This window comes from Phyllobates terribilis, unplaced genomic scaffold, assembly GCF_046119375.1.
Source record: "Phyllobates terribilis strain yellow unplaced genomic scaffold, ASM4611937v1 Scaffold_8__6_contigs__length_399053987, whole genome shotgun sequence".
Classification (NCBI taxonomy): domain Eukaryota; kingdom Metazoa; phylum Chordata; class Amphibia; order Anura; family Dendrobatidae; genus Phyllobates; species Phyllobates terribilis.
In genome coordinates, this window is record NW_027362768.1 from 315,909,670 (window position 1) to 315,924,241 (window position 14,572).

The 14,572-nt window shown below is 43.5% G+C and overlaps 1 protein-coding gene across 1 annotated transcript in view; it reads right to left on the minus strand.

The window, feature by feature from the left end:
- TKT (transketolase) overlaps positions 1-14,572 on the minus strand; it is a 59,440-nt gene that overhangs the window by 2,024 nt on the left and 42,844 nt on the right. The window contains exons 7-12 of the mRNA XM_073644560.1: positions 13,987-14,180; positions 12,932-13,096; positions 12,659-12,815; positions 6,252-6,382; positions 3,304-3,387; positions 701-794 (exon numbers count right to left, since the gene is read on the minus strand). Of these exons, the coding sequence (XP_073500661.1) occupies positions 701-794; positions 3,304-3,387; positions 6,252-6,382; positions 12,659-12,815; positions 12,932-13,096; positions 13,987-14,180 (825 nt within the window). The remainder of the gene's footprint in view (positions 1-700; positions 795-3,303; positions 3,388-6,251; positions 6,383-12,658; positions 12,816-12,931; positions 13,097-13,986; positions 14,181-14,572) is intronic.

Consider the following 14,572-nt stretch of genomic DNA (forward strand, 5'->3'; position numbering starts at 1 on the left):
GTAGGGCATATGTATTCATGCCCCCTTGTCAGTTGTTACTTAATACTATAGTTATCAAGCTCAAGACAATTTTTTCTGACACTCATTAGCTTTTTGCTAAAAAAAAAAAAGGTTGACATGGTTTTAAGTTCTGCAGTTTATGCTTTTACATATTTACAGTATAATTCTATTTCTTCTTCACCTAAGATGTAGTGAAGAGCAATGTCACTTAGACTTGTTGCGAATCGATTACAAGACTCGATCCAGTGGCCATGTCAGTGATCTGTGGCCACTGAACGGGAGCCCTAAGAATGGCCTTCTACCTCCTGGGATCCATGGCTCCTCTCTTAATTAGACAGCCTGGTGCAACTGGCGTCGTACCAGACCAGCTGATCAAAAGAAGAGCTGCAAATGGCCAAAAGTTGGAGGCAGTTCTCAGGGCTCCTGTTCAATAGTCACAGAATACCGACGTGGCAGATGAATCGATTTGCACCATCTCCAGTATGAATACTACCGGGCATTGGTCAGCAACTACGCAGAAATAAAAGCGACAGCACATGAAGGTTTGCGGTGCGACAAAATGCTTTTTGCACGCAGTTTTAACGTTGCAGGAAAATTGCTTATGTGACCCCCACGATCAAAATATCGTGGCATATCCTATACCGCTATACGTATGCTGTCTTCTTCGCTCCTGGCCTCACACTACAGATATTACCGTTACCTTTCTTGAGCTGTTCTGCTGCAGCGAGCGCCTCGTGCAGAGTGACACCGGCCCCGATCACCGTCACCTGGTCATCTTTGTTCTGAAGTACGACCTAGGGACAAAAAACAAGAAATATAAGAAATAAACCTGCTTGTATTGTTTGAAATACCTCCGTCAGTAATGATGTTATCCTCTCTGTATCTAGATTACCTTTACTTAGAGCTTAAAGGGGTTGTTCATCTTTGAGGGCAATTTTTTTTTAATTTAAAATGCATGTAAAATGCAGTGAAAACAAGTCATCACCTATCCACTGGACAATTTGTTGATCGGTCACGGTCCAAGCACTTATGATAGAAAGGAGCACTTTTATTTCCCTTACGATGAAGCACCAGTGCACATGCTTGATCGCTGCTCCACTCATTCTCTATGGGGCAGTCGAGTGCTGCGTTCAGTCTTTTCCGAAATCTCCATAGATAATGAATGAAGCGGTGATCGGGAATCGGTCCTGGCGCTCCAGTCTAACAGGGATAAAAGTGCCCTGTAGGGGATATGAATTCCACTGTCTGCCGATCAGTGCTGGTCCCATCGTTCGGATGCCCACCAATCCTGCTAATAGGTGATAACTTGTTTTCTGCAGACAACTCCTTGAAGCCCTTGCTGGACCAGTGGCAACTCCATGCTCCTTTCATGTGGTCTTTTTTTAACAGGGATGCAGAGGTGACGTCATGTCTACAACATCACTGGTCTCAACAGTCTTGTGCTGTCTACCTCAGCATTGCCACTGGCCCAGCAGCAGTAGGAGGGATGTCACCTCTGCAACCCTGTCAAGGACTGGAGCAATGGAGAGGTAGTGTGGATGGGCCAGGCTTTAGTACATACAATCGTGGCCGAAAGTGTTGGCACCCTTGACATTGTTCCAGAAAATGTTCCTCTAACCATCAACAGACTTCTTACACCTCTCAACTGGAATTTTGGACCACTCTCCATATTTGAAGGGTGCCTTCTCCCAACAGCAATTGTAAGATCTCTCCACAGGTGTTCAATGGGATTTAGATCCGGACTCATTGCTGCCACTTCAGAACTCTCCAGCTCTTGGTTTCCATCCATTTCTGGGGGCTTCTTGAAGAATGTTTGGGGTCATTGTCCTGCTAGAAGACCCATGACCTAGGAAGCAGACCCAGCTTTCTGACACTAGGCACTACATTGCGACCCAAAATCCTTTGTGAAAGGATTCATGAAATCTGAAGATTGCTACAGTCATGGCACCCAGTGCCAGAGGCAGCCAAACAACCCAAAGCATCTTTGAACCTCCACCATATTTGACTCTAGGTACTGTGTTCTTTTCTTTGTAGGCCTCATTCTGTTTTCGGTAAACAGTAGAATGATGTGCTTTACCATAAAGCTCTATCTTGGTCTCATCTGTCCACAAGATGCTTTCCCAGAAGGACTTTGTCTTACTCACGTACATTTTGGCAAACTGCAGTCTAGCTTTTTTATGTCCCTGTGTCAGCAGTGGGGTCCTCTTGGGTCTCCTGCCATAGCGTTTTATTTCATTCAGATGTTGACGGAGAGTTTGCGCTGACACTGATGCACCCTGAGCCTGCAGGACAGCTTCAATTTCTTAGGAACTTGATTGGGCTGCTTATCCACCATCCAGACTATCCTGCGTTGCAACCTTTCATCAATTTTTCTCTGCCGTCCACGTCCAAGGAGATTAGCTACAGTGCCATGGGTTGTAAACTTCTTGATTATGTTGCGCACCCTGGTCAAAGTAACATCAAGATCTCTGGAGATGGACTTGTAACCTTGAGTTTGCTGATATTTTTCAACAATTTTGGTTCTCAAGTCCTCAGACAGTTCACTTCTCCTCTTTCTGTTCTCTATGCTTAGTGTGGCACACACAGACACACAATGCAAAAGATTGAGTCAACTTCTTCCTTTTTATCTGGTCTGAAGTGTGATTTTCATGTTGCCCACACCTGTTACTTGCCGCAGCATTGAACGAGCATCACATAACTGAATCAAAGTTGTTTAACCACAATTTTGGAAAGATGGCAACAATTTTGTCTGGCCCATTCTTGAGGTTTTGTGAGAAATTATGTCCAATTTGCCGTTTTTTTGTGCTGTTCCAATACACACAAAGGAAATAAACGTGTATAACAACACAACTGTAATTGCAATAATTTTCTGGGAGAAATACTTCATTTTCTGGAACAATTTCAAGGATGCCAACACTTTCGGCCATGACTAAGTATTGCGTGACTTTTTTTTTTTTTTTTTTTTAGACCATTGGATCAATTATGACAACCCTTTAATTTGACCCCTAATTTTGGTTCCATTTGTAATGGCCTAGCTCTTCCTGTTTTGAACCGGTGCCAATGCTGCAGGTGTCCTCATCGTCCACCAATCCTCTCCTTTAAAAATGCTATGAAGGAAAGGATTTGGACATTGTGCGTTTGCCTTTAGCCAATATAAAGCCAAATCTGCCGTCTGTGCCGTCCCTCGGTCAGATCTACATTTCCAGTACGAGATGAGATCACCAGCACCCATGGACGTACCCTCTAACCTCAGAACGGCTATGCCTTGCCCATCCATGGTGTCTTCTTCCTCCACATACTGACCTTGGCTTCTCCGATTTTGAACTCCTCATTGTTGTTGTAAATGACGGCATTTTCCGGGCGACTTGTCCTGATGAAGCATATTCCCTGAGAAACGAGACAGAAGATAATACTTCAGCTTATGGGTAATACATGTTATTATGCCGTTTCGCCTTTATCACATTTAGAGATAGTCCTGATTAAAAATGAAATTTTTTTTATGTCTACAGCAACCATACAAAACAATGTGTCTCCATGGCAACAGACTACACATAAACCCTGTGCTACCTTATCCAATACTAATGCTCCTTTCTATTTGCCCCAATCTCTTTCTAACCTACAGAATGTAAGATATCAGTAATCATGGGATGGATGGAAGGGAGAATGAGGGCAGAACTACACAGGGTTTCCTTCTCCTCCTTAATAAGACTGCATAGGAGCTGCAAACACAAAACGATAGAACTTTTATTATGGCCATTTGCAAAGTTGCTTCATTTTCATTTTAAATGCATTGGCTGAAATGATGCACATAACGTAAGCATTGGTGAGGTCAGTGATGTTGGATGGAGGTCGGCCTCACAATCTTCATTCTGGTTCATCACAAAGATGTTGGATGGGACTGAGGTCCGGGCTCTGTGCAGCCACTCATGTTCTTCATTCAACCATGTATTTATGGACCTCGTGCACGGGGCACAGTCATGGGCAACAGAAAAGACCCTTCCCCAACCAGAGGAGGTCTGGACTCTGCAGTTATGAGGTCAGCACAGTGTTGGTGACTTTTCTGCCCTCTGCTCCTCAGCACTCGGCCCCCCGCTCTATAACGTTACAGGGTCTCCACTCCGTGGCTGAGTTGCTGCGGTTCCTTCCACTTCTCAGTAATGTCACTCGCATGTGATGGGTGAAGATTTAGAAGGGAAGAAATGTCATGAACGGTTTTTCCTATTACAGGACCGCGCTGGTATCAGTGATCTCTGCACCACCGGCCGTACTGTCACATGTTAGTAAAAGCAGACGGCAGGCAAGGGGACGGATGTTATACACCAGGGGGGCCGAGGGGCCGGATGTTTTACACCGGGGAAGGTGAGGGGTCAGATGTCTTACACCGGGGAAGGTGAGGGGCCGGATGTCATACACCGGGGAAGGTGAGGGGCCGGATGTCATACACCGGGGAAGGTGAGGGGCCGGATGTCATACACATCGGGGAAGGTGAGGGGCCGGATGTCATACACATCGGGGAAGGTGAGGGGCCGGATGTCATACACACCGGGGAAGGTGAGGGGCCGGATGTCATACACACCGGGGAAGGTGAGGGGCCGGATGTCATACACACCGGGGAAGGTGAGGGGCCGGATGTCATACACACCGGGGAAGTTGAGAGGCCGGATGTCATACACATCGGGGAAGGTGAGGGGCCGGATGTCATACACACCGGGGAAGGTGAGGGGCCGGATGTCATACACACCGGGGAAGGTGAGGGGCCGGATGTCATACACACCGGGGAAGGTGAGGGGCCGGATGTCATACACACCGGGGAAGTTGAGAGGCCGGATGTCATACACACCGGGGTAGGTGAGGGGTCGGATGTCATACACACCGGGGAAGGTGAGGGGCCGGATGTCATACACACCGGGGAAGGTGAGGGGCCGGATGTCATACACATCGGGGAAGGTGAGGGGCCGGATGTCATACACATCGGGGAAGGTGAGGGGCCGGATGTCATACACATCGGGGAAGGTGAGGGGCCAGATGTCATACACACCGTGGAAGGTGAGGGGCCGGATGTCATACACACCGGGGAAGGTGAGGGGCCGGATGTCATACACACCGGGGAAGGTGAGGGGCCGGATGTCATACACACCGGGGAAGTTGAGAGGCCGGATGTCATACACATCGGGGAAGGTGAGGGGCCGGATGTCATACACACCGGGGAAGGTGAGGGGCCGGATGTCATACACACCGGGGAAGGTGAGGGGCCGGATGTCATACACACCGGGGAAGGTGAGGGGCCGGATGTCATACACACCGGGGAAGTTGAGAGGCCGGATGTCATACACACCGGGGTAGGTGAGGGGTCGGATGTCATACACACCGGGGAAGGTGAGGGGCCGGATGTCATACACACCGGGGAAGGTGAGGGGCCGGATGTCATACACATCGGGGAAGGTGAGGGGCCGGATGTCATACACATCGGGGAAGGTGAGGGGCCGGATGTCATACACATCGGGGAAGGTGAGGGGCCAGATGTCATACACACCGTGGAAGGTGAGGGGCCGGATGTCATACACACCGGGGAAGGTGAGGGGCCGGATGTCATACACACCGGGGAAGGTGAGGGGCCGGATGTCATACACACCGGGGTAGGTGAGGGGTCGGATGTCATACACACCGGGGTAGGTGAGGGGCCGGATGTCATACACACCGGGGAAGGTGAGGGGCCGGATGTCATACACACCGGGGAAGGTGAGGGGCGGGATGTCATACACACCGGGGAAGGTGAGGGGCGGGATGTCATACACACCGGGGAAGGTGAGGGGCTGGATGTCATACACACCGGAGAAGGTGAGGGGCCGGATGTTATGCACCGGGGAAGGTGAGGGGCGGGATGTCATACACACAGGGGAAGGTGAGGGGCGGGATGTCATACACACCGGGGAAGGTGAGGGGCTGGATGTCATACACACCGGGGAAGGTGAGGGGCCGGATGTTATACACCGGGGAAGGTGAGGGGCGGGATGTCATACAAACCGGTGAAGGTGAGGGGCTGGATGTCATCGGGACATGGGACTGAATGAAAAACCTGAATTCAAAGATTATGAAGTTTGTACATACACTTTTGTCCATGTAGTGTATTTGATGTGCCATAAATATCTTAGATGTTAATACCCCTTTAGTGTGGCCCAGGGGACTGGTTCAATATGACAATTCAGGCAGAAAATGGTTGGGAACCTCTGCTTTAAAGATATTGACCTTACTTTTTTATTTGCAGCCAGCTCGACAGCTTTCTCAGTAGACACCGCATCACTTGGGTAAAACACTGTTGCAGAGGGAACAACACGGAACATGCTCAAGTCTTCCAGTCCCATCTGAGAAGCTCCGTCCTCACCTAGAACGTTCAAATAGGATCAAAAATCAATGCAAATATCTTGAAGGATAATCTACATATCTATATAAACCCAGAGGCGGTGACTTACAGACTGCTCGTTTGAAAGAAGATCTGTCACCAAGTCAGCAGTGACCAAGTTTTGCACTTATTTTTTTTTCCGTTGTTCCCATGATTGTTCCTTTTTTTATTTTTTATCTTTTAAAAAATAAAAAAGTGGGCCATACAATTTAAAAAATAGTGAGCGTTTTATTTGGCGCAAATTTTTATGGTCTTTAAAAGGGGTTGTTACTCACTGGATCCTCGGGGGGGGTCTTTAGACAGCTCTGCATAATTACCCTATGAGCTCTGCCCACTTAGTAAAAAACATAGAAAGTAGCACTAACTTTAAAGGCCAGTATCTCTGGAACGGTATGGTGGAGTTTAAAAAAAACAAAACAGAATATTCAGGGGAGCAGCAATTCTAAAATAAGGCATAAAACTGACCACTTTTGACCTGGTGACTGGCCCCCTTTAAATGGTTTCTGAACATTCAGAAAGCTTGATCTCATTTGATGAATAGACAATCTTCACATCACTATATTTATAAATTATGGTATCTTCCCCAGCCATTAGGTACCTAACTTCTGTTTAACTTATTTTCCAGTACGTGTAGTCACATGTAATCCGTCTGTAGCGGCAGATTACAGAACGCAGGGCAGGTCTTTGTCTCTCTGCTTCCCTCCTGTTGTCTGTCAGACTGTATTCAGGCATAAGAGAGAGGAGGGTTTTCATTTCGGGGCAGTCAAGTCACTTGTCAATGAAAAGTATAATGCATGCTGAGAAGTTAGGGGGGGGGAAGTTCCAGTACCTATAGTGCTGGCAGAATTCTGATTAAGGGAAGTGGATGACGTATTACAGAGCATAAGAATAGGACATATTGGACTGGTATGTACACCAATGGCAGTTTTAACTTATTGTGGGGGGGGGTGACGTAAGGGCATCAAGACCATGCTTTTTCGCTGCACTGCCATAAGTCAAACCAGTGCACGCTTCTTGTGTTACACTGTGGGTTAACACCTTATATATGGCATGCAGGTCTACCTGGAGACACCAGTCTTCTCATATTTGGTGGAGTGAAGAAAAGAAAGAGAAGAAAACTAAAAAAAAAAAAAGAAAAATAGGATTTACAAAGGAGGAATAAAAGAAATGAATGAAAGAGGTAAAGTACAAGGAGTATCCCTATAATATCATGCCGTATAAGGGAATATTTATGGCATATCATCGACGTCATGGCACAAGCAAGGGCATTTGAAAAAATTGCCAGGACCCATTTATTCGGGACATAAGCAGAAATCCTGAGATGTAACCCCCGAATGTTCTTCTGACGTATCTCACGGACATGTCAGCAAATGTCAGGAAAGAATATCCCCTGTAGGTAGGGCAATCGTGAGCAAGATATGGCTAAATATTACTACACGAGACTTCTCATATCTGTGAAATAGTGGGAAGCTCGGAATTTCTCATACCCAACTGCACAAGGGCTTTCAACATTTCCTGGCAGGAAGACAGAAGTTACAGAGAGAAGTGATGAAAAGAGGCAGATGGAGGAGAAGAGGAAGAATGAAGAAGCAGGAGATGTGGGTACAGATGGAGAAAAATAGGAAAAGTTAAAGCCTAACCGTTTAATTTTTATTTCATAAATCAATAGTACTCATGAAAATAAGCAACTTTATAATATATCTTATCACAGAAATCTTCTTCTTTCTCCTCCTGGACTGATCTTTCACTTTCAATTCATGGATAAAATCTGTACTCAGCGAAGACGGATATTCCCATTAATGAGATGACAGTTGGTGCTTATTAGATTCTATGGAGGAGGAGCTAGTGACAGATAAACATTCTGCTGAAAGTTCTCCATAGAACCTTATGAGCACCAACTGTCATCTCTTATTTCAGTAATAGGAAAATCTGGCTTCACTGAAGACACAATTTTACCCGTAAATTAAGGATTTTGAGAATGAAAGATCAGTCCAGTAGGAGAAAGAAACAGATTACTCTGATAAGTTTTTTTATTTCAATGTGTATTATTGATTTATGCAAAAAAAAATTGAATCATGGTTACCTATTAAAAGAAGAAATACATAGAAGAAATGGCAGAAAAACGGTGCAGATAAAAAGATACTAACGGGATAAAGAAAGGTGAGAACAAATAAAAGAAGATTCATTATGAAGTTTTAGATATTCATTTGTCATACAGCCTCTATTAATAAATTGTCCTATTTGGGCTTTAAAGGGGTATTTCTATCTCCAAGATCCTATCCCAATATGTAGTGGATGTAATAATTGTAGCGTCAGCGTCTCTGCCTCCTGCCGGACAGAGACGCCGATCCCCTCACCGCCATGGTCCCGGTCCGGCGTCCTCCAGCTCCCCTCCTGCGTCTGCCCGGGGTGCGAGCACCACACACAGTTCCCCGGGCACTGTACTTAGGGCGCGCGCGCTCCCTCCTTCTTGACGGGGCTGCATGCCGTCCTAAAGGGTCCCCGGCCAATGGCTGGAGGACTGCCCTCATATGAGGCACCTCCTCCAAACTGGAGGTGCCTGTGCAAGATTGTTGTTTGTGTACTAACACTCTTCTCAGTCCTCAGGTTTCAGTGCCCACTAGCCTGCCTATCAGCCGTGCCTGCCTGCCTATCAGCCGTGCCCGCCACCTTGTCTATCAGCCGAGCTCGCCTGCCTGTCCATCAGCCGTGCCTGCCAGCCTGTCTATCAGCCGTACCCGCCTGCCTGCCTATCTACCCGCATCACTTGCCTGGCTACCAGCCGTGCCCGCCAGCCTGTCTATCAGCCGTGCCCGCCTGCCTATCTACTGTGCCCGCCTGCTTGTCTACCCGCATCACTTGCCTGTCTACCAGCCGTGCCCGCCAGCCTGTCTATCACCCGTACCCGCCTGCCTGCCTATCTACCGTGCCTGCCTGTCTACCAGCCATGCTCATCTGCTGGGCCTGTCGGCCTCGGCCATCAGTCCCGTGGGAGTCGCCTGCTCTCACATAAGGTCGGTCCCAGAGTGGCACCTGGTTCACCTTCCTGGTCCCTCCTTGGTTCACGGAGTCGACTAAGCTGCAGTGTGGCCAGGGTCGGTCCAGGTAGGCACTTAGTTACGCCCCTCTGGTCCCTCCTTGTATCACAACACAGAGGTTCCACCACCCGGATCCGTAGCAGTAATAATAATATTAGCAAATACCTCCAATTAGAAATGTAGTATAGTTCTTCTGATTAGGTATGTCACTTACTCCATGTGCAGGGCAGTGCAATAGCTTAGGTATCCATGGTTACAACCACTCATATGACAGTTAACTTGCTAGTGGCCATAACCATGGATACATAAGTCACTGCAATACCCTGCACATGACGAAAGGGACATAGCGAATCAAAAGAACTATACCACATTTCTAATTGGAGGTATTTGCTAATATTATTATTATTACACTTACTTCATATTGGTATAGGATTTCGGAGATAGGTATACCTCCTTAAAGACCAAATGTTTATTTATTTATTTTTTATTTTGCTTTTTCTTTTTTTTCCATTCTAAGAACCATATTTTTTTTATTTTTTTGGCAATCTAGCTCCGTGAGGTCTTGTTTTTTTCACAATCAGTTGTATTTTACACTGGGGGTACACACAACTTATATTGTAACTTTTATTAACTCTCTCTAGGGAAAAATGAGTAGAAAACAGCAATTCTGCCATTACATAATGCATTCATTGTGCTGCGTATATGACATGCTATACCAAACTTTTATACTTTTCGGCTTTTTCCTATTTTTTTGTAAAAAGAATCTTTTGGTTTTCATGTCACCATTTTTTGACAGCTACCACTTTTTTATTTTTTCATCAACAAAATTATATGAGGGCTTATTTTTTTGTAGTGTGAATTGAAGTTTTATTAGAACATTTTGGGGTACATATGACTTTTTGATTGTTTTTTTTATTGCATTTTTAGGAAAGGGGGGTGAACAAATACCATCAGGTCTGCCACTGTTTTTAGGTTTGTTTTTTTTGGGTCTTCACCGTGCAATATAAATAAATGTGTTAACTTTATTCTGTGGGTCAATGTGTTTCTGTCGATACCACTTTTATATAATTTTCTTTATGTTGTACTAATTTTGCACAATGAAAACATTTATAAAATGTATATAGGATTTTTTTGCTTTTTTTATTCTGTTTTTTGAGAGGTGAGACAAGAAAAAAAAACGCTAATTCCAACATTGTATTTTACTTATTTATTTTTTACAGCATTCACTGCACAAGTTTAATAATATGGTAATTAAACAAGTTGAGTTGTTACGGACATTGATACCAATGACGAGCAATTTTTTTTCTTTTTAGATTTTAATATTACAAAGCACTTTTTTAATCGGAAAAGCATTTTTTTTAGTTTATTTATTATAAAACATTTTATTATTATAGCTTTTATTTTTTATTTCAGTCCCGCAAGGGGACTTGAGCTGTAATGAGTTTGATTGCTCATATAATAAACTGTAATACTTGTGTATTGAAGTGTAATGCAGGAATAGGACTACGTAATACATCCTTGCTCCTGCCGCTGATCTTGCCCCGTGAGATCAGCCAGCCAAAATTATACGTCACAGGGCGGGAATTGTCACCCAGTTGCAACGTACATATTTGGCATTCGGCACTGTTCTGTGCCGCTGTTCTTCTGAATCCGACAATGTTTTCCTTTTGTTCCAGTGACTCCATTCCCGAGATATAGCTCCATCTTCCTTGTATATAAATCTAGTCTTATTAGCCAAGGGGGCATGATCCTAATTAACACTCCCATGGAGAAGAGTTGATGACCACACCCACTTGAAGAACAAGAGTAGATTTATACACAGGGAAGAGGAAGCCATATCTCAGGATCAGAGAGGCGCAGGAACAAAAGAAAAACAATGCCAGATTCAGGAGAACAACTGTCAGGTCCTCATAAGGAAGTATTAGAAGACTTACTCTTGAATTCTGTTTGCGAACAAGATATGGTGTAAACTCATGAGAATATTGTGAGTTGGTAAATTGCATACATACAATTTACCTTATATAATGCCATGGTATGTTCCTTTTAGATTTATTAAACCTAGAGCAAAGGAAGAGTGGAGCAACTGCCTGCAGCAAACAATCAGATTCAAGAATCTTAATTTCTGATTGATTGATAAAAAAAACAGTTAAACACTTTTCGTTTGCACTGACTTATACATATCCCAAAAACTGAAATACAAACATGTTCTGTTTGTGAATGAGATAGGGTGTAAATGCATGAGAATATTGTGAGTTGGGGAATTGCATACATAAATTTCCCTTATATAATGCCATGGTATGTTCCTTTTAGATTTATCAAAACTAGAGCAAAGGAAGAGTGGAGCAATTGCCCACAACAAGCAATCAGACTCAAGACTCTTATTCTCCAATTGGTTGCTAAAAAAAATAAATTACACTTTTCCTTTGCACTGACTTATACAAACCCGTTTTGTTTATGAATGAGATATGGTGTAAACACATGAGAATATTGTGAATTGGGAAATTGCATGTATATAATTTCTCTTATATAATGCCATACTATGTTCCCTTTAGTTTTATCAAAACTAGAGCAAAGGAAGAGTGGAGCAATTCCCTGCAGCAAACAACGGGATTCAAGATTCTTATTTTCTTATTGTTGGCTAAAAACAATCATTTACATTTTTCCTTTGCACTGACTCATACAAACCACAAAGAGTGATATACAAACCCGTTCTGTTTGTGAATGAGATAGGGTGTAAACACATGAGAATACTGTGAATTGGGGAATTACATATATGTAATTTTCCTTATATAATGCCATAGTATGTTCTTTTTAGATTTATCAAAACTAGAGCAAAGGAAGAGTGGAGTATTTGCTTGCAGCAAACAATCAGATTCAAAATTCTTATTTTCTTATTGGTTGCTAAAAAAATTAGTTACAATTTTCCTTTGCATTCACTTATACAAATCCGTTCTGTTTGTGAATGAGACAGGGTGTAAACTCATGAGAATATTGTGAATTGGGGAATTACATGTATGCAATTTTCCTTATATAATGCTATGGTATGTTCCTTTTAGATTTATCAAAATTAGAGCAAAGGAAGAGTGGAGCAATTGCTCGCAGTAAACAATCATATTCAAGTTTTTTATTTTCTGCTAAAGAAATCAGTCACACTTTTATTTTGCACTGATTTATACAAACCCCAAAAAGTGAAATAAACCAAGGAAAAAAAAACACTCACCTATGGAAACCCCACAGTGTGAGCCACAAAGATTGATGTTACTCTCTGAGATGGCTGCCATTCTGATATGGTCAAAGGCCCTGGTAAAGAATGTGGCAAAGGCACTGGCAAAGGCAACAGTACGGTCTCTAGTGGTGCAGCCGACGGCCACACTCACCTGCACAGAACAAGACATAGATGAAGATCACCGACCAGAAATATTTAGTAATTGTAATGGTTAATTAAGTGTAAGTGGCGAATAAAAGGAATCAGCATTTTCGTGGTGGAACTTACCATGTTTTGTTCAGCGATGTAACATTCCACGTAGCGGTCAGGGTGCTCCTTTTTGAAGATGTCGGCAAAGGTGGAGTTCTTAGTGTCACCATCCATGGCAACGACTCTATTATTGGCATGACCAAGTTTAGCTAACGCCAGACCATATGCTTTACGGGTTGCAATCTGGAAGAAAAATGGATGATCATTACAAATTCTTATTCAAGCATTTCCTGGGTGAATGGCAATTCTGGCGTTTTGATTTTTTTTTTCTTTATAGCAATTAATGAACAGTTTAAATAGTTTAGTATTTGGATAAATCAGGGGGGGGAAAGGGGAGTGATTCAAACTTTTACATTTTAATTATTTTTTTTATATATATTTTTTTATTATTATTTTTATTTTATTTTTTAGACCCCTTATGTGGTATGTGCACACAGCGGGTTTTTTTTCTATTATCAGGTGGGTTTGGACCGGAACTGCTTCGAAATCCGCCTGAAAAAGCGCCTACTAAACTCTCAAAATTAATTTCTATGTCAAAACAACTTGCTGTTCATATGTTCAGTCTTTTGAGCTTTTTTTTTTTATCTTAGGCACCCAAAGATGCCAAGCGGCTGATCATTGACGGCCGCACAAACTGGCTAGCAGAGCTAAATCCTAAGGGCATGTGCACACAATGTCTTTTTCAGGAGGTTTCCATCTGGAGACCGCCTGAAAAAGCGTAAAAAAAAATAAAAAATGAACATATACGCTGCAATGTCAAAACAACTTGCTGTGCCTATGCTCCATCTTTTTTTTTACTGCTTCAGTCTTCGAAAGCCGTGAAACGGCTAAAAGTGACCGGTCCATTCTTCTGATTGCTTCCAATTGGAGGCTGCCACTACGTTATGTATTGAATTAAAATATCGGGATTCTGTATGCTCCAGTGTTTGTCGAAAATTTCCCCAAAGTTTAAAAAAAACCTTTAAGCAATGTAAGTATTAATTAATTGCTTAATGTCATTAAATTGACTGCCCCTTTTACAGCTAGACACCGGTGCCCACCTAGTATAGTGGGTATAGGGGCTTTCCACCCACCTTTTCTCCCAATTTGAAATTAGGAGGAGAAAGCATCTTAATATTCTTGATGCAGACAGAAGGGGCGTCTTCCACCGGAAGCGCGGGGCTCAACTTTTTCTTGCTTTGAATCTTGCTCTCGATCTCCTTAATCGATTTTTCGGCCAAGTCTTTTGGAAGTGGCTTTCCATGCCAGTTTTCCTGATCTTCAATACCTTCAAGAGAGGAGACAAACCAGGGTGAGATGAGGTCCTGCTTCTGGTCATCCAGCTTTCAAGCCATTTCTCTTGATTGTAGCACATGGCAAACATTGGTGTCTATTGATTTCAATAGACAAAAATATGCAAAAAATTGTAGACAACCATTTAAGGAGCCTTGAAAATTAGCCAAGCCAATCTACATACAACTATTATGGGGTACCTGGAGATCTGTCTTTGGTTGGCTAAATGAGATGCTTCTATCTCCTCCTCAAAACTCTCATCACGGGTAAAATCCATCTTCAGTCATTTTCCCTTCACGGAGATAGAAGATGACAGTTGGTGCTCATAAAGTTCTATGGAGAGGGGATGAGCTAGAAGCAGACACAGACATTCTGCTGCAAGTTCTG